This window comes from Danio rerio, chromosome 13 (assembly GCF_049306965.1).
Source record: "Danio rerio strain Tuebingen ecotype United States chromosome 13, GRCz12tu, whole genome shotgun sequence".
NCBI lineage: Eukaryota > Metazoa > Chordata > Actinopteri > Cypriniformes > Danionidae > Danio > Danio rerio.
Window position 1 is genome coordinate 38,293,802 of NC_133188.1, and position 24,024 is coordinate 38,317,825.

At 35.7% G+C, this 24,024-nt stretch overlaps 1 protein-coding gene across 4 annotated transcripts in view; it reads right to left on the minus strand.

Moving 5' to 3' along the window:
* Window positions 1-20,516, minus strand: part of sptlc3 (serine palmitoyltransferase, long chain base subunit 3) — a 59,234-nt gene extending 38,718 nt beyond the window's left edge. For 3 of the 4 annotated variants that reach the window (XM_021480564.3, XM_021480563.3, XM_073919503.1), the window contains exons 1-5: window positions 20,176-20,441; window positions 19,415-19,609; window positions 17,681-17,835; window positions 16,924-17,072; window positions 3,348-3,472 (exon numbers count right to left, since the gene is read on the minus strand). In XM_021480564.3, the coding sequence (XP_021336239.1) occupies window positions 3,348-3,472; window positions 16,924-17,072; window positions 17,681-17,835; window positions 19,415-19,609; window positions 20,176-20,286 (735 nt within the window). In that variant the 5' untranslated portion in view covers window positions 20,287-20,441. Of the gene's footprint in view, window positions 1-3,347; window positions 3,473-16,923; window positions 17,073-17,680; window positions 17,836-19,414; window positions 19,610-20,175 lie in introns of all 4 variants that reach the window. The other variant, NM_001003562.3, reaches the window with a different exon arrangement.
* Window positions 20,517-24,024: the final 3,508 nt, after the last annotated feature.

The following is a 24,024-nucleotide window of genomic DNA, read 5'->3' on the forward strand; positions in this document are numbered from 1 at the left end:
TCATCAGCAGTGTGTGCTATCCATGCTGGATATATGCTTGCAATGTACGGAAATGTTAACAGTGTAATGAATAATACTAGAATTGCGGTAACTGTATTGTAAAAAATGCTAAATGCTAGCATAGGGCTGGGTGATTCATCGAAAAGTAATCGACATTTAGAACCTATACCGATCAAATATTTCCAGGACACATTTTTCAATTACTTTTCCTACCATGTGGAGTCACGAGACCTCACTCTGTTAGGCTGAGGCAGGTTTATACTTCCGTGGCCACTCTACAGCCACATCTGATCTCTGGTCAAGTACGATGGATCTATTCTTGAGCCTTATTTTGCACAACATTGATGATGATTGTAAACTGCACCAGAGATGCCTTGAGACGGCATATTTTCCATTACATTCAAATTATTATTTACATTGGCAAGGCAAGGCAGGTTTATTTATATAGCACATTTCATACACAGTGACGATTCAAAGTGCTTTACATAAATAAGAATAAAAAAGACAAGTATAAGAAAATAAAAACAAATAATAAAAGTGATTAAAATGTGTTAAAACGGGTATTATTAATAAAATAAAAAAACAATAGTGTGATCTGTCGGACGTAGCACAGTGCTCATTCAGTAAAGGCACAGCTAAACAGGTGTGGTTTAGGTCTTGATTTGAATGAGCCTAATGTTGGAACATTAACATATTTGTTTAGAGAAAATGGAGGAAATGCAGAGTTTCAAATATTATTAACAGGATGTACAAGAGTTATTTTATTTAGAAGAAAAATTGTAATATAAAAAACATTGAAAAAAAAAAAAAAAAAAAGCAAGTTATTTAGGTAACGTGTGCTTTAATTTCAGTTGTTAAACATTGCTGTTCAATAAATAATCATTGGTAGTGGATAGTGTGTGTTTCCTTCCATATATATATATATATATATATATATATATATATATATATATATATATATATATATATATATATATATATATATATATATATATATATCACATACAGACCATGAGCATGCGTCAATAGTGCCGCCACATTTGTACAGTGCTTCCAGGACAAATGTCATTTAATTGCACTAGTCAACCGCAAAGGCAATGTGAAAATGTGGTAACGAGCAAACAAAGAAAACAAAGCACAAAGACTGACCATTTCATAGGTAAGATTTTACGTTTTTGAGATGATTTGAAAAGGCATACACCTGTCTATATAAAAGGTCACAGGGTTGACAGTGCATGTCAAAGCACAAGCTAAGCATGACCATCTTCCAGCAGCACAACGACCCAAAGCACACTACAAAAATATATAAGGGAGTGGCTTCAAAACAACTCGGTAAATGCCCTTGAGTGACCCAGCCAGAGCCCAGAACTAAATCCTATTGAACATTTCTGGAGAGATCTAAAAATGGATGTACACTGCCGCTTCCCATCCAACCTGATAGAGTTTGAGAGGTACTGCACATAGGAATGGGCAAAAATTTCCAAAAACAGGTGTGCCAAGCTTGTGGCATCAAATTCAAAAAGACTTGAGGCTGTAATTGCTCCCAGAGGTGCATCAACAGTATTGAGCAAAGGCTTTGAATACTGATGTACGTGTAATTTTTCAGGTTTTTTTATTTTTTAATAAATTTGCAACAATTTCAAAAAATCTTTTTTTACATTGTCATTATAGGCTATTGTGTGAAGAATATTAAGGAAATAAATGAATTTAATCAATTTTGGAATAAGACTGCAACATAAAAAAATGTGGAAAAAGTAAAGCGCTATGAATACTTTCTGTATGCACTGTATGTGTCATTGGCTCTTGATGGCCAGTCCTCCAATGCACATTGGTCTCACATTAATTTCAAAGGAGCGCTACCCTGTCCTAAAATGGTGGCTCTATTGACGCATTCCTTCCAATAGAAAAAAATAGTGTAGGTGACATCTAATGTAAATATCTTTGTTTTTTTAATTATTTTAAAATCAAATAATGCACTCTTCATTCAAAAATTTCTCACTAGTAATTTGTGAGCACATTTACTTCACAAAAGTGTGAGGGCAAACAAATAAAAATAAATAAAACAAATAATCCTTCATTAATCGTAATAGAGTTCAAATTAATTTAATTAACCGAGATTTTGATTTTAGGCCAAATCGCCCAGCCCTATGCTAGCAGCATGCTAAATAATGCTAGAAAAACACTGCCTGCAATATGTAATACATGCTAACAGTATAAATTGTGATCCATTACCTTTAATTTCAAACTATTTTAGGCTTCCTCAAGCTAACTTTTAAGTTTTCTTTCATTTTCCTTCGGCTTAGTATCGACACAGCGGAGTGAACCGCCAACTATTTCAGCATATGCCCTTCCAGCTTCAACCCTTACCTGCTTATTAGTTAAATCCACCCCTGCCCATGCAAACACTGGGACAACATGCAAACACCACAAAGAAATGCCGATTGGACTCAAACCAGCGACCTTCTTGCTGTAAGGCGATAATGCCAACCACCGTGCCACCCTACTTTTAAGTATTCCATTGACTTTTAAACCATGTAAAGAGAAGAGAATCAAAAGACTATTCTTATGATTTGTCTTAAAAAATACAATGTCTGCAAGGACTTCTGGGAACACTACCCTGAGTAATGACTTAAATTAAGTTACAGTAGATGTATGCATTTGGAAGACATTTTCTTCTAATGTATCTTACAGTGCATTCCATCAATGAGCCTTTCCCCTTCAGAGATCAACCCCCCAGCCTTAGTCTTCTTAATGTTGAATCTTCTGACATAAACTGCATGACAAAGTCTCAATAGCTGCAGAGCATAGTCTTATTCAACACTGTCATCTCCTCTTCACCTTGAGAGGCCTTGACCTGACACCTCCACCAGAAGGCAGAATTTGTTGGACCCTCTGCTTAACAGATCCCTCAAGGCTGCAGCATCATAAAGACGTTCCTTGAGTAAAATCATTCCCCGCAGCATTTTTCCGGCACTTTAAGACAGTCCTTCAGCCCTTTCGAATCTCCTCCAGATCCTCAGGTCTTCTCATCAGAGCTGGTTTTGACGACCACATCATTGAGCCCAGCATAAACAAGCCCTAATGAGACGCCCTAAACAAACGTTGTCACTTCTAACTATGCTCGTCTGTCAGATTGCACATTATTTTTTAACAAGGGTTTGTTTAATGTGCTGGTTCGTTGGCTTATTCGCTGGTGCGTGAAAAACTGTTTATGGTGGCAATTAATAGCAGACACCCAGAGATAACAGATTAATAGCACATTGCTGAGCTCACTTCAACAGATAAAACTGAATGATTTAAGACGGATGTAAAGAGGCACCATTGAGGATTAACTTTTAAATGCTGACCTTTCCGACTAGAGCTGGAATGTTCATGGAATTGGTTGCGAAACCCATTCCAAACGCCATGGCAGACTCCACACCCAAGAAGTCAGCCACGAGATGCTCCAGTTCCTCATGAATGCTGAAGTTACCTATAAAGAGATAAAGAAATGTATATATGGTAGTTTTATCAAAACAACTCTCCTTTTTGTTTCATTTTACAGTAAAAGGGAACAAGAAATGTGACAGGACTAAAGAATTGGAACCTACATGAGTATTGCAGCTCAACATGTAACGTTTACCAGAAATCAAATTAGAGATGATTTTGATACAACAATACAATGATTCACCATTAACAAAGCAAATCTCACAATTGGGATACTATTTACAGTCTAGTCAAAATTCATACCTATATCTAGTATGGGCATTTTCTGAGCTTAAACCCATGATTGTTAAGATACCACAAAGCAGTGCTCTACCGATCCATCTACACAACTGCCACTAAAGATGCCATATAATGTAAATCTAGATATACCTAAGCATAGCTGAATAATAGGAGTTCAGTACGTGAAAATAGCCATACTGTGAGCATCAAACACTATTGTTTCCTTGATCCCATGTGAATCCCAAGAGTGTAAAATCACAGTGAAAATCAGGCCAATTGAAAAATAAATAAATAAAACACAGACTGTTACATTGTATGGGGGATCATTAATATGCATGCACCAGACAGCATATGATTTTCTACAATTTTATCTAATAAGCGATTACAATTATAGTATTCCTCCTTATATTTTAGGTCTATTTAAGCTTATAGTACACTTATTATGTATGTGGGGCTCTTATTTTGGAAACGGGAAAGGCAGGATAACTAAAGCAAAAATAAAGGGACTTAATAATAGAGTTCAATAATATTCACGACTGTTTCAAACCCGAGCTTCTGATATTAATGACATATTCAGGTAATACAGGAGCATACAACAATTTTTGGAGAATTTATGAACTAAGCTATATACCTACTATGTAGATATCTGAAAACAGTTCAACTTAATAAATCTATACTGTATCCTAAATCTACACTATATCTGGGACCTTTAAAATAATAAAATCCAGGGCCACAACTCTCAAAATTGTAAAAAAAATAAATAAATAAAATAAATAATAATAATAATAATAAAAAATTAATAAATAAAAAAAAAACAGGAAGTGTTCATTAGAAGCATTCTGATAGGACAAAATAACAACAATAGTCCTCTCTCTACTCTATGAATGTAAAATTGCTTGCGGGGAAATACTCCCTACACCTGGTAAATATTTGACTAAATCTTTGCCTTCCACACCAACCATTAACAGGAAATCATAGATGTACGTTTGAAAAATTCATCAGAACAGATTATTTTCTGGCCAGAATTGACTTTAGAGGAAATTACTTCAGAATTTCATGCCTGTCTTCCACATTTCCAGACAGCACCAGCAAAAAGGAAACAAATGAGATCTGTCAGAACATGTAAGGTGAAAGGGTATTAATAACTCAGAAGGTGCCTTTAGAGACGGAAGACATAACTGCAGACATGACATTTGCCATGCTGTAAATCTTAAGACAAACATCTGATACTGTCTGATAAAAAGGTGACCTCATAGGTTAAATATAGATTGATCTATAGATATGTTCCATAAACATCTTCAGTGTTTTATTGTCACGGCTGAATGATGTCATTTCCCCTTCAAAGACCTGGTTAAATTGTGCTTAAATTTAGAATTTATTAAAGCTAAACAACATTATTGGAACATTTAGTTTATAACGTTTGTAAACATAAATGAGGCAGTTAACCAAAACTTTTCTTTTAATTTTCAAGTTTTATTATGAATTTAATTGTTAATTTCTTTATTAAATCATAAATTCTTTTGAAGAATATAGTTAAAGAATATCAGTAACCTTATTTTTATGATGATCAAAAACATAACAATCAAACAAAAGCTGACATTTCTTATTTATGTTCTCCAAACAAATGTATTCATTTATTTTCCTTCAGCTTAGTCCCTTATTGATTAGGGGTCGCCACAGCGTAATGAACTACCAACTATACCAGCACATGTTTTATGCAGCAGATGCCCTTCCAGCCACATATTTGGGAAATGACATGGTAAATATAAATCCTTGTAAATTCACGTGTTAAAATTCCCTTTGTTGTGGACACACCTATAATGTTACTCAACTGGAATTTGAATTGGAATGCAAGGGAGACAGATTTATTTGATGAATCATATAATGTTTCATATTTAAGAATAAGGATTCTTGCACAATTCAAACTGCTTGAAAAACAAAAGAATAGACTTAAATTACAGCAATTGAGTTTCTTTAAATTAAAATGAAATTGTCTTGAATTAAATACATTGTCCAATAACTTTTCATACATTAAAACATATAATAAGATTCATCCAAATCTACATTTAACCCATGTACATTCTTTGCTTAATGCAAATACCATAGAAATATATATATTTTTAAGTTTACCCTGCCATACAGATATACCCATCTGAATAGGCATGTCTGGTTCACAATATTTCCTGATCCCACAAACCCTTTTTTACCCATCATAATGACAAAAGATCATAAAGGTTTGACTGCAGGAAATATTTAATAACCTTAAGCAAGAAAAATCTTGCTAAATAGATTTCAAACAGTCAATAGAGCATGTACAAAACTCAGTGTTAGGCTGTGAGAAAACGCCTCTTCTTTTACATGATTCCCACAGAGAGCTTTGTGCTCTAAAACACCATTGATCACTCTGGACCTCCGATCATTCCCTCTCACAGCAGCAGCTGAAGCGTGATGTGTTTGATTAAACCTGAATCAGCCCAGCCGGCTTCACTGCACTTCAGCATGATAACTAAGAAGCTCGCTCTATACAGAGAAAACCCATAAGGGTCTTGACTTCTAACCGGCAGATTGTAGTCTAATGAAGTGAGAGATATTAGTGATGATCATAAAGATCTCATTCACCTACTGGCATGGTAAACATAACGAGAACATGTGCATAAACCAGCTATATTAAACATCTTAACCTGATTGGATTTAAATGATCGGCAATGGCACTGAGAACTGTTAAATGTATATTCAGTGCCCAATACAAATTAAAGGGATAGTTCACTCCAAAATTTTAACTTGCCATCATTTGCACACCCTTTATTTCTTTAAAACCTTTAAAAGTTTCTTTGTGCTAATGCAGATAAATGAAGTTATTTTGAAAAATGTTGGAAACATAACTATTGACTTACAAAGTATTTGACAGATATTGATGGCTACGGGTTTTCAAATTTCTTCAAAATATCTTCTCTTGTGTTCAAACACTCAAACAGGTTTGGAACCCTTTGAGGATGTGTGAATAGTGTAAACTCGATCAACATTATTATGACCAAACTAAATGGCTGATATTGACTATAAAAGTTAAAAATCATGTTGATTACTTGTTAAATAATGCTAGCAACTTATAATTCTTTGCACATGATTACTCATGCTAGAACCATGCTATCAACAGGCTAGTTTGTGGTAGCATCATGTTATTTTATGTAAGAAACATGCCAATAACATGCTTAAAATATTAATAATATTAGAAACACCATAGGAAAATGCCAACTCATGCTACGAACTTGCTAATTCTTACCATTTTAATCACGTTACACAAGAAAACCATCACGGTAACCTTGCAAACATGCTAAAGTTTTCACCAATTTGTCGTTTTTTTAGTTTACACATTGTCTGTGGGCCAGATTAAAATTAAGCAATTTGTTAAACACATAATAAAACACAACAGTCAACTTTTTCAAATGAAATGAGTGGTTAACTCAAAATTGACTGAAAGTTAATTCTACTTATTTAAAAAATGTTTTGAACTCCGCGTTGAAGGTAATTAAATACCTCATTACTTCAACTTAGATGGAGTAAGTTACTCATATTGATTAGTTTTTTACCTGATGGTTTGTTGCAATCGGTATCCTCAAACGCTTTCAGTTGCCTTAACTTATTGGGTTTTACAGAACTCAGTTGGTTTAAGTTCTCCTCATTTAACAGGTTTTACTGTGCTCAAATTGCTTCATTTACTCAAATTAATTAAGTTCACAGTACTCATTAGGATTCGTTTCTGAACTTAAATTGCTTGTTGCAATTGTTTTGCTCGAATGATTTGAGTTCCCATAACATTTTGGGTTTTACAGAGCAGAAACACCAAAATAAACAGTTTATATTTGGGTATACTCAAAATAAAAATTGTGAGCTCAAAGAATTGCTAAAAACTGATGAGTCATTGTGTAAAAAAGCATGATTCTCTGCACATGAGGTGGCTATGGTAAAAAAAAAAAAAGTTCAAAAGTTAACACAAGGGTTAACTATTCACTTCTGTCAGTAAAATCCACAGACACCTTTACTCTAAAAAGGAAACGAGGTCTTGTGCTTTCTGCATTAGCCTATAGATCAATAAAGGCTATTGAAATTCTAGTGGTGTAGTGATAAACATATACAGTAGACAATGCACAATGGTACAGCAGATAGGTCAGAGGCATGGGTAGCTAAACTTTTATTGGATCAAACTACTTTTTATTTTTAGAACAAAACCCCCACAGTCCAAAACACAGTCACAGTACATGGACTAAACACCCCATTTACACCCCCAAACAGAAAGACTTTCTTTACATCCCTACTCTTTAAAGAGCAGGAAAGGGGCAAATGTAATCAAATGTCTTATTTCCACTGAGCATTACAATTTAGTTAAAGACAGTGTGGTTCACCCTAATCAGGCTTGTTTCCCTTGCCAACGGTATTCTTTTGGTAGGCATGGAGTATGACACAAAGTTACGATTGATGTGATTCTCACTCAAAGAATAAAGATATATATATATATATATATATATATATATATATATATATATATATATATATATATATATATATATATATATATATATATATATATATATATATACACACACACACACATACATATATACATATATATATACACATACATATATACATATCATGTCTTTTGTGAACTCAAGTTCATTATTTCATATATAGACGTGCGGCAAGCACACACAAATATAGAGAGAAAGCGGCTCCACTCGTCCTTTCAATGCATTTTTAGATGTCTTCATTAACAACACGAGGACATACAGCAGACTCTGCTCATGCTCTTAAGAATCTTGGAATGTGGTTGTTGTCACAAGAAGATGACCAGGCTTGTTTGAGTTCAGGTTGACCGTAGTTCATTGCTGTGTGTCGTCACTGTATCACTGTATTATGAAGGTGTCATGTCATGTTTAAAAATGGGGCTTTCTATGTTTTGACGATATTCTGTAAACCAATAGCTTTCAGCTGTGAATCTAGCTCTAGCTACAGTTCTGTTGTGCTATGTACCCAAAGGGTGGCAATAAAGTGGTATCGTATAGGTAGCTTTTTAAGCAAAATTGACTGGAAAACAGATATAAATGCATACCCTATTGTTTTGTACCAAACCTTACCACTCTTGAAAACAGGCCAAAAATAGCATCCAGGTAAGATACAACATTAGCCAAAAATCTTGCCACAATTTTAACTATAGAGCATTTCAATGCGGTCATGTCCTTAGCCCATGAACATTTCCTGCTTGTTATTAAACTATTTCATGACTGTAAGAAGCAGCAATTTAATCATCACTTAATGTTAAAACAGCTATCATGACATATGTGGCTCTTGTTTGTATTCTCAGAAGCCATAGAAATTGAAAATGTAAAACAAGAAATGCGTTGGGAGCATTGCTTTTGTTTACATCCCTCAAAATTTAAATCCGTCTGACCTAAAATCTGATTGATATCTGTCCAACTGTCAATTTAAGGACAAAAGATTGTCAATATGACCGTAACAGCAGTCAGTAAGAGTCATTGACATTGTAAACTGTCCATCAGTGGTCACAGATCTCATAAATCCTATCATAAAACATATCAGACAAACCCTGAAATGTTACTGTGACATCCTTATAAATGAATGATTAATTAATTAGTTTGAGACGTGGTATGCTACTACTTTAACTATGTTAGAAAATTGCTAGCAACGTGTTAGACATGTTCTAAAACTTGCTAGCAACAAAATAATCCATGGTAAAAATATACTAACAATCTACTGCTCGTATTGTGATTAGCAGCAAGAAAACCTTAAGAAAAAAAATGTGTTAACCTTAAGAAACCACACAAAACACCATAGCAGCCACCTTAGAAAACCTTAGCAAACCTTAGCTTTTTTCTCTCCCCTTCAAACAAAGTTTAAATCTTACAAAGCTTTTTCAAGCATTCATGCAAGGCTTTCTCAAGGCAACATTAAAGTTTACCCCATGTTCCCAACAAACTCATCTAGTTTTTTTATTTTTTGTCCAATAAAGACAAAAAAAAAGTCTCAATCAGAAATTTGAATGCAGCTCAGTGAAAAATTCTGCTTTATGAGCTGCTCAAGTACCCTCTGGAGGAAGACAACTTTTGCTGAGGAAACTAATGTAGCAAACAGCATTTGCCACCCACTGGTTGTACAATTACTACATCAAAATGGTAAAACATTTAGCTCTTGTAAAAGTAAATGTGACACCTAAATGGCCCATTGTTGTTGCCTCCTCCATCCTCCATAAATACCGCGCGCTTTTGTGATATAAATGTTTGACAACTGTAACCTAATGTTAAACCTATAATCTCTTACGTTTGAATGGTCCATTGTGACTGTAAACACACACACACACACACACACACACACACACACACACACACACACACACACACACACACACACACACTATAATGAATACTAAAGATACAGGGACACTCCTACTGGCAGAATTTCTGTAAATGATTGATGCAGAAGTCTTAAAACTTGTCACCAAAACAAACACAGAGCTTATTGATCTTGCAGTTGGAACAAAACTGAGCTGTAGCCGAAAAGTTATAGTTAAAATACCATTACTCAACATCCCGCAGCTTATCTGTAAAATAGTAACCTAAAATAACCTGGGAGATGCAATAACACTCTACTGTGCAAATTTAGGTAGTAGTTATAACTTTGAATCCTGTTCCAATATACTGTAAATACAGGATTCATGAATATTTTCATTTAAGAAATAAAATTTACTCATTTCAAAATTAGCCTTAGAAACGTATTTATTTTATACTTATTTTATCCTATTTAAAGTATATTTACTTTTTAATAATATGTACTTCATATTTTTAATTTGAAGAAAATTATTATTAGGTACATGTTACTATTACCGAGTTGGACCCCCTTTTGCCTTCAGAACTGTCTTAATCCTTCGTGGCATAGGTTCAACAAGGTACTGGAAACATTCCTCAGAGATTTTGAACCATGTTGACATGATAGCATCAAACAGTTGCTGCAGATTAGTCAGCTGCACATCCATCCACCACATCTCAAAGGTGCTCTATTGAATTGAGATATGGTGACTGTGGAGGCCATTTTCGATTCATGTTTTATGACATGGCACGTTATCCTGGTGGAAGTAGCCATCAGAAGATGAGTACACTGTGGTCATAAAGCGATGGACATGGTTAGTGTTACGGTCCGTGGGAGTTTGTATTTTTGTGCTTTCTCCCTCTCTGTTTTTGCTCGTCTCCCTTCGTTCTCGCTCTCCCTCTACTTGTCTACCATTTGTTTTTTGTCTCGCCCTATCACCTTTTGTTCCTCTATTTTCTCTCTACCAGGTACCTGGTGATCGGATCCCGAGCCTGTCACTCCTCATTAGGGTTTCCTCGTGGACCAATTGACCTTCGTTCCGCGGGCTTTAAATTTGACCGGCACGTCTTGTTTTACAGAGTGCTGTGTGTGTGTTGGTTTGTGTTCGCTCGCTTATTCTGTATATTTTGTTCCGTGTCTCTCAATAATTACACCAAAGTAAAATAAGTCAGTTTGGTTAAAGAGTTTATCAGTCCTTTTTGGGGAAAAGGGAATAGGTTACTAAGTCGTGCGACATACATCTTTACTGTTCAGAAAAACTAGGTTAGTGGGTGAGTGCCGCATTTTGTATTTTTGTTTACTATTTCAGGGAGTTTATGCTATTCGCGTCGCAAGCGCTGAAGATTTCGGTTTCTTCTTCAATGCTCAGGTTGGCTGTGGCATTGACAGGATGCTCAATTGGTACTAATTGGCCCCAAGTGTGCCAAGAAAATATCACCCACACCATAACACCACCTCCACCAGCCTGAACTGTTAATACAATGCAGGATGGATTCATGCTTTCATGTTGTTGATGCCAAATTCTGACCCTACCATCCGAACTCATGGGACCAGGCAACACTTTTGCAATTTTCTATTGTCCAGTTTTGGTGAGTCTGTGCTAATTGTAGCCTCAGTAGCCTTTAGGAGTGGCACCAGGTGTGGTCTATCCACCTCAAGGTTCGACGTGTTGTGCATTCAGAGATGCTCTTCTGCATACCTCGGTTGTAACGAGTGGCTATTTTAGTTACTGTTGCCTTTCTGTCAGCTTGAACCAGTCTGGCCATTCTCCTCTGACCTCTGGCATCAACAAGACATTTGTACCCACAGAACTGCTGCTCACTGGATACTTTCTCTTTTTCAGACCATTCTCTGAAAACCCTAAAAATCGTTGTGAGTGAAAATCTCTGTAGATCAGCAGTTTCTGAAATACTCAGACCAGCCCGTCTGGCACCATGCCACATTCAAAACCACTTAAATCACCTTTTTTCCCCATTCTGATGCTCTGTTTAACTGCAGCAGATCGCTTTGACCATGTCTACATGCCTAAATGCATTGAGCTGCTGTCATTGTGATTGGCTGATTAGAAGTTTGCATTAATGAGCAGTTGGACAGGTGTACCTAATAAAGTGGCCGGTGAGTGTATATTCAAGTATATACAGTATAAGACAAACCACTAGGTTTTAAGCATTTGTCAGTGATGCATAATATAGAATTTGAAACACTTATATAATGATTATAATTAATATGTATCTAATTGCTCTTTTGCCAATTTAGTTAGATGAAGAAGCACAAACACAAAGTGGCCGGTGAGTGTATATAAACATATATACAGTGAAGCCCGAAAAATTCTTTAATAAATTCCTATCCCATAAGCACATACATGCATCTAATTACTGTAGGAACTGCATCTTAATAAGGAGTCATGGGGTTACTTGTTATTGCTCATTTTACAGAGGGCCTGCAGAAATATCTCCAAATGCAAAGACAAGCTCTGAGAGAGGCAGAAAAATAAATGAATCCCTCAAATGAATAATAAATGATTCGAAAAGGACTTTACACATATACCCCCGTGACTCAAGATCACATGTTCTCTTTGTGTCTGCTTCTGATATGATGCAGTATTTGGCTTAGATTCACCACAGTAGTGACTGCGTTGGACCGCAGATACAAGATCTCAGATGACCTACTTTACTGTGATCAAATGTCAGATGAAGCAATCATATCATTACACGCACATTAACTGTATATGTGAAAGGAGGAGAGGAAAAAAGTGAGATAATCAGTCGTGCACACTTGACCCAGCTGTTCTCTCGTGATGTTTTACAGCCTTTCTGATGTCAGAACAGGTAGCAACAGTCATCCAGCAGCTAAAAAATGTCACAAATGCAATAAACCAGAATAACCAGTTCCCAGAACGTCTGTCAAAGTACTCCAAGCGAAGAGTACTAATCTCTACACCGTCATCTTTTCACCACAACTAGGTTCCATGGAGGCTGTTTGATTAACCAGTGGGCAGTTTTAAAGTTGCTATAGATAGTCTGCACTAAGAAAGAGACATTTTTAACTGAATATATACAGTTGAAGTCAGAATTATTAGCTCCCCTGTTTATTTTCCCCCAATTATATATATATATATATATATATATATATATATATATATATATATATATATATATATATATATATATATATATAATATTTAAGCATAATATTTTTTATGCTACAATATATATATATATATATATATATATATATATATATATATATATATATAGTAGCATAAAAAAGATTTTTAAGATTTGAAATCACTAACTCACATTTTCTGGATTTTCATTAGTGTGGTGACCCTAACATAGTTGCTCTAAACCAGAGAAGACCAAAATAGGGCCTGCGGGCCAAAGTAGGGCCCATAGTAACCTTTGATATGGCCCACCATCCCATCTGAGAGAATAGTGAGAATGATTGAGAGAGTTGGGGCGAATGCCTTTAACACAGAGTTCAGAGATCGTCATCACCTTTTTTTCGTCTGTTTTGTTGTTTCAATTAATTGTAGTAAATAAATCAGATTTTTTTAAAACGTAAAAACTGTATCTCGACGGGCGAAGCAGTGGCGCAGTAGGTAGTGCTGTCGCCTCACAGCAAGAAGGTTGCTGGGTCGTTGGTTCGAATCTCGGCTTAGTTGGCGTTTCTGTGTGAAGTTTGCATGTTCTCCTTGTGTTCGCATGGGTTTCCTCCGGTGCTCCGGTTTCCCCTACAGTCCAAAGACATGCGGTCCAGGTAAATTGGGTAGGCTAAATTGTCCGTAGTGTGTGTGTGCGTGTGTATGTGTGTATGTTTCCCAGAGATGGGTTGCGGCTGGAAGGGCATCCGCTGCCTAAAAACGTGCTGGATAAGTTGGCGGTTCATTCCGCTGTAGCGACCCCGGATTAATAAAGGGACTAAGCCGACAAGAAAATGAATGAATGAATGAATGAATGTAACTCGACGGTTGGAGAACTATGCAGAAGATATCGGCGAGCAAATAAAGGCAAAAACTAGTGTAATCCTATTATAAATTAGATAGTTTTAACTGTAATAAGTTCATTATAAAATGTAAAAAACTGTATTGATTAATATAAAATACTTAATTAGTTAATATAAAGCAATGTTTTATAGTCAATTTTAAACATTAATAAATAAATTAGGAAATTACCCATGGAAACTATATTTACCGTTGCCCCACTTGCCTCGATCACGTTTGGTTTTTGGCCCTTCGCAAGAAAAAGTTTGGGCACCCCTGCTCTAAACCAGGTGTATTCAATTAGTTTGTCATGGTGACCAATTCATGAAAAGCATCTCAAATGAAAGGCCGGAGAGATATGACTAGCAATAAGTGACGACACAACAGCAATATAAGAGCCCATATGCTGTATTTTAACTCCTTAAGACATCCACGTTGGCTTTTTTACATTAAAATGTTAATATGTTGTATTTTAAAACTATATATCACTGCTTTGTAAAATGTGGCTTTTTTACAAGCAAATCCAAATGTTGTATTTTGAGGCACAAAATTAGTGTATTGTTTAAGTAGGCTTCTTCTACATTCAGACATATTCATATGTTGAGTTTTAAAATGCGTAACAGTTAGGGATGCAACGGTTATAGATTTTGGTTGTACGATTATAGTGTGAAGAATAATCATGGTTTTACAGTTATCACCATTATTATGCATTTATTAAATTTAAACCACTACTAGTTTAGAAAATCACAAGAAAACTGCTTATATTTTAAAGTGTTGTTTATTGCTGCTCAGTAACCAAATACTGCACAAAATATTGATAAAAAAAACAGTAGTCCACTTCTCTCTTTGAACTTAAAAGTAAATGAAAAGGTTTTTTATTTAAAAGAGTGATCATTTAACAATGAAAATAAATGACAGAACAATGAATAAATAAATAAAAGCTATATATTAGCTAAGAATTTAAAAGAACTGTTATTATCATCTGCATTCATACATACATAATCATTTTAATAATTTGTAATAATTTGTCTAACATATCTTTTGTGTACATTGCACTAAAATCCACGAACAACTCACTACTACAGCGTAAGATCATTCCTGTTTGGGCGGGAGAACGTCTGTCAGCTTGCGAGCCATGCGCACACTGCTCCAATATGCACACGTCTCCATTGGAGACGCAATATGTGAACAGCCTGCTGCTATAGGTTATCCAATGTGTGTGCGTATTAGCCGCGGTATAAGCTTTGAACTTGTAACTAGCACACAGTTAGCATAACTTTGTTTAGTTGCAGCAGTTTTGTTCCATGCAACAGAAATGCGGCATTGAGAAGCCTTTATGATTCATTAACTGTAATAAATTAAAGCACGGTTAATTGTGAAATCGGCTAATGATTGTATCCCTATTAACAATATCAGTTCATTGTACAAAAGACCTTTTCTACAAACATATCCAAATGTTTTCGGCTGCCCGCACCAATTGCTTAATGTCAGGTGACTCGAGCTTTGCTCAGCCTTCAACTGCAGCTCGTGCTGTATTGAACAGACGCACGTCACGTCATAACTATAGCGACCGTTTTTTAGCAAAGTTTATTTTTGATGTCTTGGTCACACTATTTGGAGAGCCAGAACAAATTGCCTCAGGGCCGGGTTCGGCCTGCGGGCCACCAATTGAATAGCCCTGCTCTAAACAATTGCACACAAGATTTCATCTCTAAGCCCTTATTCAAACAAGCCAGCTTTTAACCCACGCAAACCATGTGACACACAAATGGAAATATGGGGAAGATCATTATGGGACATGTGGCTAATCACAACTCATGTAGAGTAATAAAGCTGTTATAGATAGTGGGAGATATGTAACATTTTAGTCAAACATCAACCTAGGCTGCACATTGAAAAACAGGTATGGCCTTTAATGAATCACCAAGAGAAAACTTGCAAACTTACACAGTAAAAGCCAAAAAGTTATGGTAACTTAAACCATTTGAGGAAACCGATTGCAACAAACCATTCAAGTTCAAAAAGGAATAATAATAAGCACAGTAAACTTAACCTATTTGAGTAAATTAAGCAATTTGAGCACAGTAAAACCCAATAAATGAGGAGAACACAAACCAACTGAGTACTGAAAAACCCAATAAGTTAAGGCAACTCAAACCGTTTGAGGAAACGGATTGCGACAAAACATGAGGTAAAAAACGAATATATACGAGTACTGTGAACTTACTCCATTTAAGTTGAAGTAATGAGATATTTAATTAACTCATTACCTTCAACATGGAGTTCAAAACTCTTTTCAAATGAGTAAAATTAACTTTCAGTCAATTTTGAGTTAACTACACTCATTTCATCTGATAAAGTTGCCTGTTGGGTTTTACAGTGTACAAACTTCTGTTTTAACAGTAAAAGAAATCTGCTTAAACAGGTTTGATCACATATAGAGAATGTATTTGGGGTTTACATTGCTTTAACTAAACCACCATAGTTGTTAAAAAAAGAAAATTCTGTCATCATTTATTCAACATTTAGGCGTCACAAACCTGTTTGAGCTTCTTTGTTCTATTAAACACAAAAGATATTTTGAAGAGAATAAAAACCTGTAACTATTTACTTCCATGGTATGTTTTTTTTTTACTATGGATGTCAGTTGTTACAGCATTCTTGAGTATTCTTCAACAGAACAAAAAACAAAACTGGTTTAAAACAGGTGAAGTGCGAGTAAATGATGGTTTTTCATTTTGGATGAACTTTGCTTTTAAACAACCTACAGTGCTTAGTGAAAACAGAGGTAGATGCTATAGAGGAGCTGTTTCTGTAAATACAGTTAGTTTTAGATTGTGGCGAAACCACACACATACCTAGTTCCTGTCTTGTGCTGCAGACACCCACCCCGTATTGTCTGGTCTTCTCTGCCACAGTTTTAAGGAAGTCAACGTTGTTTTCAGCGAAACCCAGATAGTTGTAGGAGCCCATGTTTATGACGTTCTCAATGGTTCTCCCAGTTAATCTGCAGTGGAATAACACATTAACCAAGCTGTTACAAATACATACACAGATGTAGTTCCACACTCAATGGCTGTAATATAGGAGAGCTGTGCTTATTACAAAGCAGCATTTACCAAACTGCTAAGTGAAAACACAAACATAATGCTTTTACTCAACATGGCATGTATTTGATCAAAGATATAATAAAAACATTTTAATGTTAGTTTTCTATTCCTTTGATGACAAAGCTGTGTTTCGATTATTCTTATAGTTGTATGTTTCTTCAGAAATATATATATTTTTAAGTCTTAATTGTCAAATGTGATTGATTTAAAACACCCTTGTGTAATAAAAGTATAATTTTCTTACATAAAAAAATGATTGACTATGCATTTTTAAACAATGACAAAGATATAATATCATATTTGAATATATTTCTACCCACGTGAAAAGACCAGATTAGATCAGTAAGAATAGAAAGTCATACTTTGTGCTGATCTGGTGAAAAATATGCATGCTTGTTCTGGTAGAGTTGGTTGACCAGTTTTGCTGGTTAAGCAAGACTGTGAAGGACATCCTGTGCCAGAAACATCTCACACTATCTAAATTTAATGAAGTGCATTGATATACCGGAAAGTCCAGTTGTAATCATCCGAGACCCTTTCCATGAGGTCAAAAACCGGACCGGGAAGACTGCATATGGGCCGATTCCAGTTGTCCCTGACTCTCATGTACAGATTTCGTTTGTAGAAGTTTTCAAAATCTTGGTAAAGGGGAACAAAGTCCTGTAATATAAGAAATCAGTTATTACATAATGACCAGCAGCAATTTTAAAACAAACTGACGTCCAGTGTTTTGTGCCTCCCCTACACAATTTGCTCATTCATTAAAAAGATGAGCCACAGCTGACACGAGATCAGCCGTAAAAAGACACTGTTTGCATTTGGGTAGTTACAACCTGGTGAATGTTTCAATACCATCTGCTCTGAGAGCATCAGAGTCCTATGAGACTCACCCACATCTTGTCCTTAAGTAAACTCTGCCAGAGAACACGAGGGAGGACTAAGCAGACTCTTCATTGTGTTGTCATTATTAAACCTACTTCAAATTGCTACGAATCTTATTATAGAGACAGTTCAGACAGCTGAAAATAACAAAAGTACAACAAATGGCCGTCTGACTTTTACAAGTTTTTTGCCTAGGCTTTTGACTGCCAATCATAAGCTTTTCTGGTCACTGAGGAGATGTTTGATCTTTCCCTAGCGTTTCAGAGCTTGGATTCATTCTTAAGATGCCAAAAAAGCTCAAAATAAAACTGCACTCTTATTGATTCTTGTAGCCTTTTTTTTCATTTAACACAAAGAATACACAAGAACACAGCTTTGCTGGTGTGTCTCAAACGGCAAAGTAGAAACCCCTGTAAAACAGGAATAGGGAGATCGGAAACGCAGTGAGATCATTTGAGGCCACATGTAAATTTTACTCTTAAATGCTAATGGAGTGTATAAGTCTACACATCAAGCACACTCTGTGAAATATGCAGTGCTGAAGTAAAACCAGCTCTTTTCCGGCTCATATATTTATTTTCATTGGATATTAATGCTGCTATATCAGCATTCCAACACTCAAAAGTCTGTTGGACTCGATTCTTACTGACTTCTGTTTGTGCACTTTTGCAGATTAGAACTAGCTTAGAAGATTTAAACGGTGCCAATTTGGCTGCAGTGATCGTGAAAAACATGGCAAGCACAAAACTGAAAATCCTCAATGTGTTCGCTCAGACCAATACAATGCTATTTAGTTTGCTAAAGGTGTGACTCCTTCTGAAAGCTTACTGTTTTATGATCTTGCCAACTAAACTTCAAAAACTCAGTTTAGGCCTTTGAATAACATCTAATGCACTGCCACCAGCTTTGAGTGAGAAATGTGTATAAAAGAGTCATCTTTGTGAAGGCTGCATTCTCAGTGGACAGACTGAGAGCAGAAATAATGAACTCACTCTCCACTGGGGTTTAATTGCGTCTTTAACCTCCACAACATGACATATCATGGAGAGTTTCCATAGTGAAGAGTGAGCAAATGATGTGAAGGAAAACACTTCATGTTTGAGAATAAAATAGTCTTGCCAAATAAACATTTTAGCTTCTTTGAAACACAGTAAGCTGTTTTCCCAATCTTGAAATAAAAAGTCAAATTTAGTCAAAGGTTTACAAGGGGTAAAGTTCAAAATAATAACAATAAAAATAAGATTTTCTTCTGAGTATGCAATAAAAACTAGAGCAAAACAAACTGTAACAAGCTACTGTAACTTACCTTAACATATCAGTTACTATGGGAAACCTATTAAAAGGGGAGCAAACCTACCTTCTGCTCTTCTCTCTCCTGGGCCTGATGGCACTTCTCTAACCCAACAGCTCTTAAGAAGTCCCTGAAATATCCAAAAAGTATTACAATCCCATAACCCATGTATGTTAGGACCGCCACATACATGGGGGCCTCCTCGAATGAATCTTCACCCCTAACTCGAGGCTGATGAAAACCGTTTCCATTTTTCTGCACCTACAAGGTTGACAAAACAGTACTCATAAGGCAACAGCATAATGATACTATAATTTAGTAGAGAAATGGCATTCGGACATAAACCGTGAACTGAACATTTCTATTTACATACTTGTAAATGTCATTTCTATGTGTGCTCAAGCTATATTTGCTAATAGCAACATTTAAATGCAATACTGGTTTGTATTAAAGTTTACTAGTATGAGTAGATTTCATAGTTTTGCATGTGGCTAAAAATACAAATAATACAGCAAAAGTATGGTTATAGTGCCACTAATTTTATGAGCACAAACATTTATTACAGTAACAAAACATAAGCACACTTTAGTGATGACTCGAACCGAACTTTTGACTGACTCTTCTGAACAAGCCAACTAAACGAACCGATTCGCTTAAATGAATCGAAACTCACAATTCAAACTCAGTGTGAACTATATCAAACTTATGTTATAGAAACAGAAGTACAGCAGTACGAACTACTTCGAGTGAACTTTAAGATCACCCTTGTCATTACACTGTCGTTTTTAGAAACACCACGCTTCACTTGATGACTAAGTTTGGTATACCTTTTCATTTTTGTGATATCCATTTTTCAAGGTGTAGTTTTCCGTTTGCTTCTGGCCAGAACGAGACTTCAGCGTCCCGTTGCATGAATGAAGTTCCTCAGTTCGTATCATGTTTGCGAAGCATCAGGGATGAATTATAGCGATATTGAACTTCTCTGTCCCTCAGTTTAGATAAATGTGTGCGAGTCCGATGAAGTGTAATTCCCTGATGTGAGTCCACCATCCGGCTTCATGCTCAAATGACTTTGATTTGTGTAGCTACATACAACTTTGGACCAGGAAGTGTTCACGGAGATCAGAGGAGCGACGCGACGCGACTGTGCGCTGCCTTCTGACACCTTCGTTGATAATGAAAGAGATCCTGTTTTTTTTTTTGTGAAGACCCTGTGGAGTTGTCAAACTTGGTGTCAGTCGTTCTGAATCTCCCCCGGAATACACTTTATAACAAATGAAAAGCAAAAGTAAAACTGCTGCAAGTGACCATGACTGACTGTCTGAGGTAGATTATAGGAAGTAAAAAAATGTGAACGATGCAATATGCGCCTTAAGGGTAGCTTACCTAACAGCATGGTCATACTTTTTAAAACTGGTCTAAAATTACCCAGATTTAACTGTGTTTGTGTATTTGTAAAATCTAGTAATCAAAAATGGTTTATAGACTGTGCCTCTGAATGCAAGGGTCCTTGATCTGAGAGGCCACCCAGAAGGTTGCAGGTGTAAAGCTTTAGTAAGGTTTGAATGCTTTTGTCACTCTTGCACTGTTTTCATTATCAGAAGTGGTACCTTTGTATTATTTTTGAAAATGTCATCTTTAGTTTACATCTGCCTTTTAAATAATTTTAACAAGTATTTTGAGGGTCACAAATAATTCTTAAAATAGTCACATCATGGCATCCCTAAATAAAGCTCGAAATGTGTTTAGATCAGTGGTTCTCAAACTGTGGTACGTGTACCACTAGTTTAATAACCACTATTTAATCAAATAAAATTTAATACGTTTTTATATTTTACTTTTCAAGATTTTTCAACTTTTTTATTTTTATAATTAGAACAACAGTGCTCTGTGTGTGGTTTTATTTCCAATAAGATATAATGATTTAGTGAATGTATTTTTATACATTGCATTTGAAGCCTTAAAACAAATGTGACAAATGTTTTCTTCTGCATCTAAGATGAGCTTACAATCTCATTGCTGCCTTCAGCATAACTACCACTCCAACGGCATTCAGCAGAATGTGGGAAGTCTTCACCACAAAACAAGAAGTCATTGTGAAAAAATTTCTGAAGCCAACTTTTCTTCCCATGTGTCATCAAAAGGGTTGTGCTCTTGACAATAATGTATACGCACATATACATATTAGGGCTGCACAATGTATTGTTTCAGCATTGATATCACAATGTGTAAATCCGCGATAGTCACATTGGAGGATCTGCAATGCAGTTCAGTTTTAGTTCGAGTGGGATTATAGTTGACCAGGAACCACATTGTAAAGTTTGACCATAATAGAATGCCAATTTTTATTTGCTTGTTTGCTTTGTTTTTAAGGCCTATGCCTGTGAGATGTCACATGTATTCAAACCGTTTGTGTATAAGTAATTATAACATTAGTAGTTTTAACATAGATTAATTGTTTATGTTAATAAAATTAAGACTTTGCAGTGTTATTTATTTCCATTAGATTTTTTAATTTCTGTATCTGATACAATTAGACTCTACAGTAAACCAGAAAACTCTTTTTGGTTAACTAGGCAGATTATATGTCCAATGAAATCATCCTAATCCATATACAATTATGAAGTCTTTCCAAGTTGAGCTGTTCAAGTTATCTGGTCAAATTATATAATGCAGAAAAACCAAACAGTCACCTTTTTTTTTTTCCAATATCATGCAGCCCTTGTACATATACACTCACCGGCCACTTTATTAGGTACACCTTACTAGTACTGAGTTGGACCAACTTTTGCCTTCAGAACTGCCTTAATTCTTTGTGGCATAGATTCAACAAGGTACTTAAAAACATTCTTCAGAGATTTGGTTCATATTGACATGATAGCATCACGCAGTTGCAGCAGGTTTGTTGGCTGCACATCCATGATGTGAATCTCCCGTTCCACCACATCCCAAAGGTGCTCTTTTGAATTGAGCTCTGGTGACTGTGGAGGCCATTTGAGTACAGTCAACTCATTGTCATGTTCAAGAAACCAGTCTGAGATGATTCATGCTTTATGACATTGTGTGTTATCCTGCTGGAAGTAGCCATCAAAAGATGGGTACACTATGGTCATCAAAGGATGGACATGGTCAGCAACAATATTGACCATGTCCATCCAGACCATGTCCTTTTTTAGACCATTCTCTGTAAACCCTAGAGATGGTTGTGTGTGAAAATCCCAGTAGATCAGCAGTTTCTGAAATATTCACACCAGTCTGTCTGGCACCAACAACCATGCCACAATCAAAGTCACTTAAATCACCTTTCTTCCCTATTCTGATGCTTTGATTGAACTGCAGCAGATTGTCTTGACCATGTCTACATGCCTAAATGTTCTGAGTTGCTGCCATTTGATTGGCTTATTAGACATTTGCACTGACAAGCAGTCGGAGAGGTGTACCTAATGAAGTGGCCAGTGAGTGTATGCTATGTATTTGAGAGCAACAAATACCTAAGCGACTGAGTGAGTAAATAATGAAGATACATCTAGATGGAAGAAAGGAGACTAATGGAAAAGACAATATATCTTGAAGAAACGGATCTAGTGGAAGAAACAGATCTGTCTAGATGGAAATGAAGAGAGAACGGGAGTGGCACCGCGTGGCACTAGTAGCTGGCAGCAGCCTGCAGCTGTCTGAACCAATGCTGGACCAAGCGTGGAACTGTCACTGCTAATTAACCACTGATCCTCCCTGTCCTGCTCTCTCCCTCTTTTTCTCTCCTCACTAAAGCCTGAATCGTTCACTCTGTCCACCTCTATCCCCCATGAGCCTCCTAATCCTCTGCCAGAGACTTTGTGCTAAGGGAACTGCGCTAGCCTAGATCTGTCAAGCATCATTAGCTTTATTAATATTAGCACTCATTATTTATCTCATATTTGTGTGGCAGGTTTCTCTACACTCTCACTGAAGACCTCTAATGAGTCTTACAATTAGTGATGCAGGAAAGGCCTTGTTGTTTGATTTATGTTTGCAACTATTTCATTGTGCAATTATTATTTAATTAGGACTTTTTCAAAGTTAATGCTGTTATTCTTGCATTATATAAAGGCGAAACTTTTCGTGTAAAAGTGTATTTTATGCATTAAGAGCTGCTAAGTTAGTGTAAAAAATATTGTAACAAGGTAATTTCCCCCAAATGATATCTTATCAGTAGGCCTACAAAGAATCTGTACGATTTTTAGTTCATCGAGTCTATTCTGTAAATGTCAATGTATATTTATCAGTTTTTAAGTTAATTTCAGTTATAATATTGACTAATATAAAAGTATTTATTTGATTTATTTACAACACAGTTTGTAAAGTAATATTTTCCGTCTTTAAGTAGATAAATTATATGATAGACTTAGTTTACCAAATAAGTGGGTCTAGATGGATTTGCAATGTAGATATTAAATAAAAGTTAAAAAGGTATTATTTTGTATTTCATATGTTAGGTTTTAAGTTTAGATACTCCCAAAATAATTCCGCATAAATTAGATTTTTATTTTTTTTTTTTTACAAAATTCTCAGCAGAAATAACTTAGCAAAAAAAAAAAAAAAAAAAAAAACATCTGCAGATCCTGTCTGGCCCTACTTATCAGTCTTGTCACGACTTGTGTTTTGTTTTAAAGCATTAGTCATGGTATTTGTTTTGG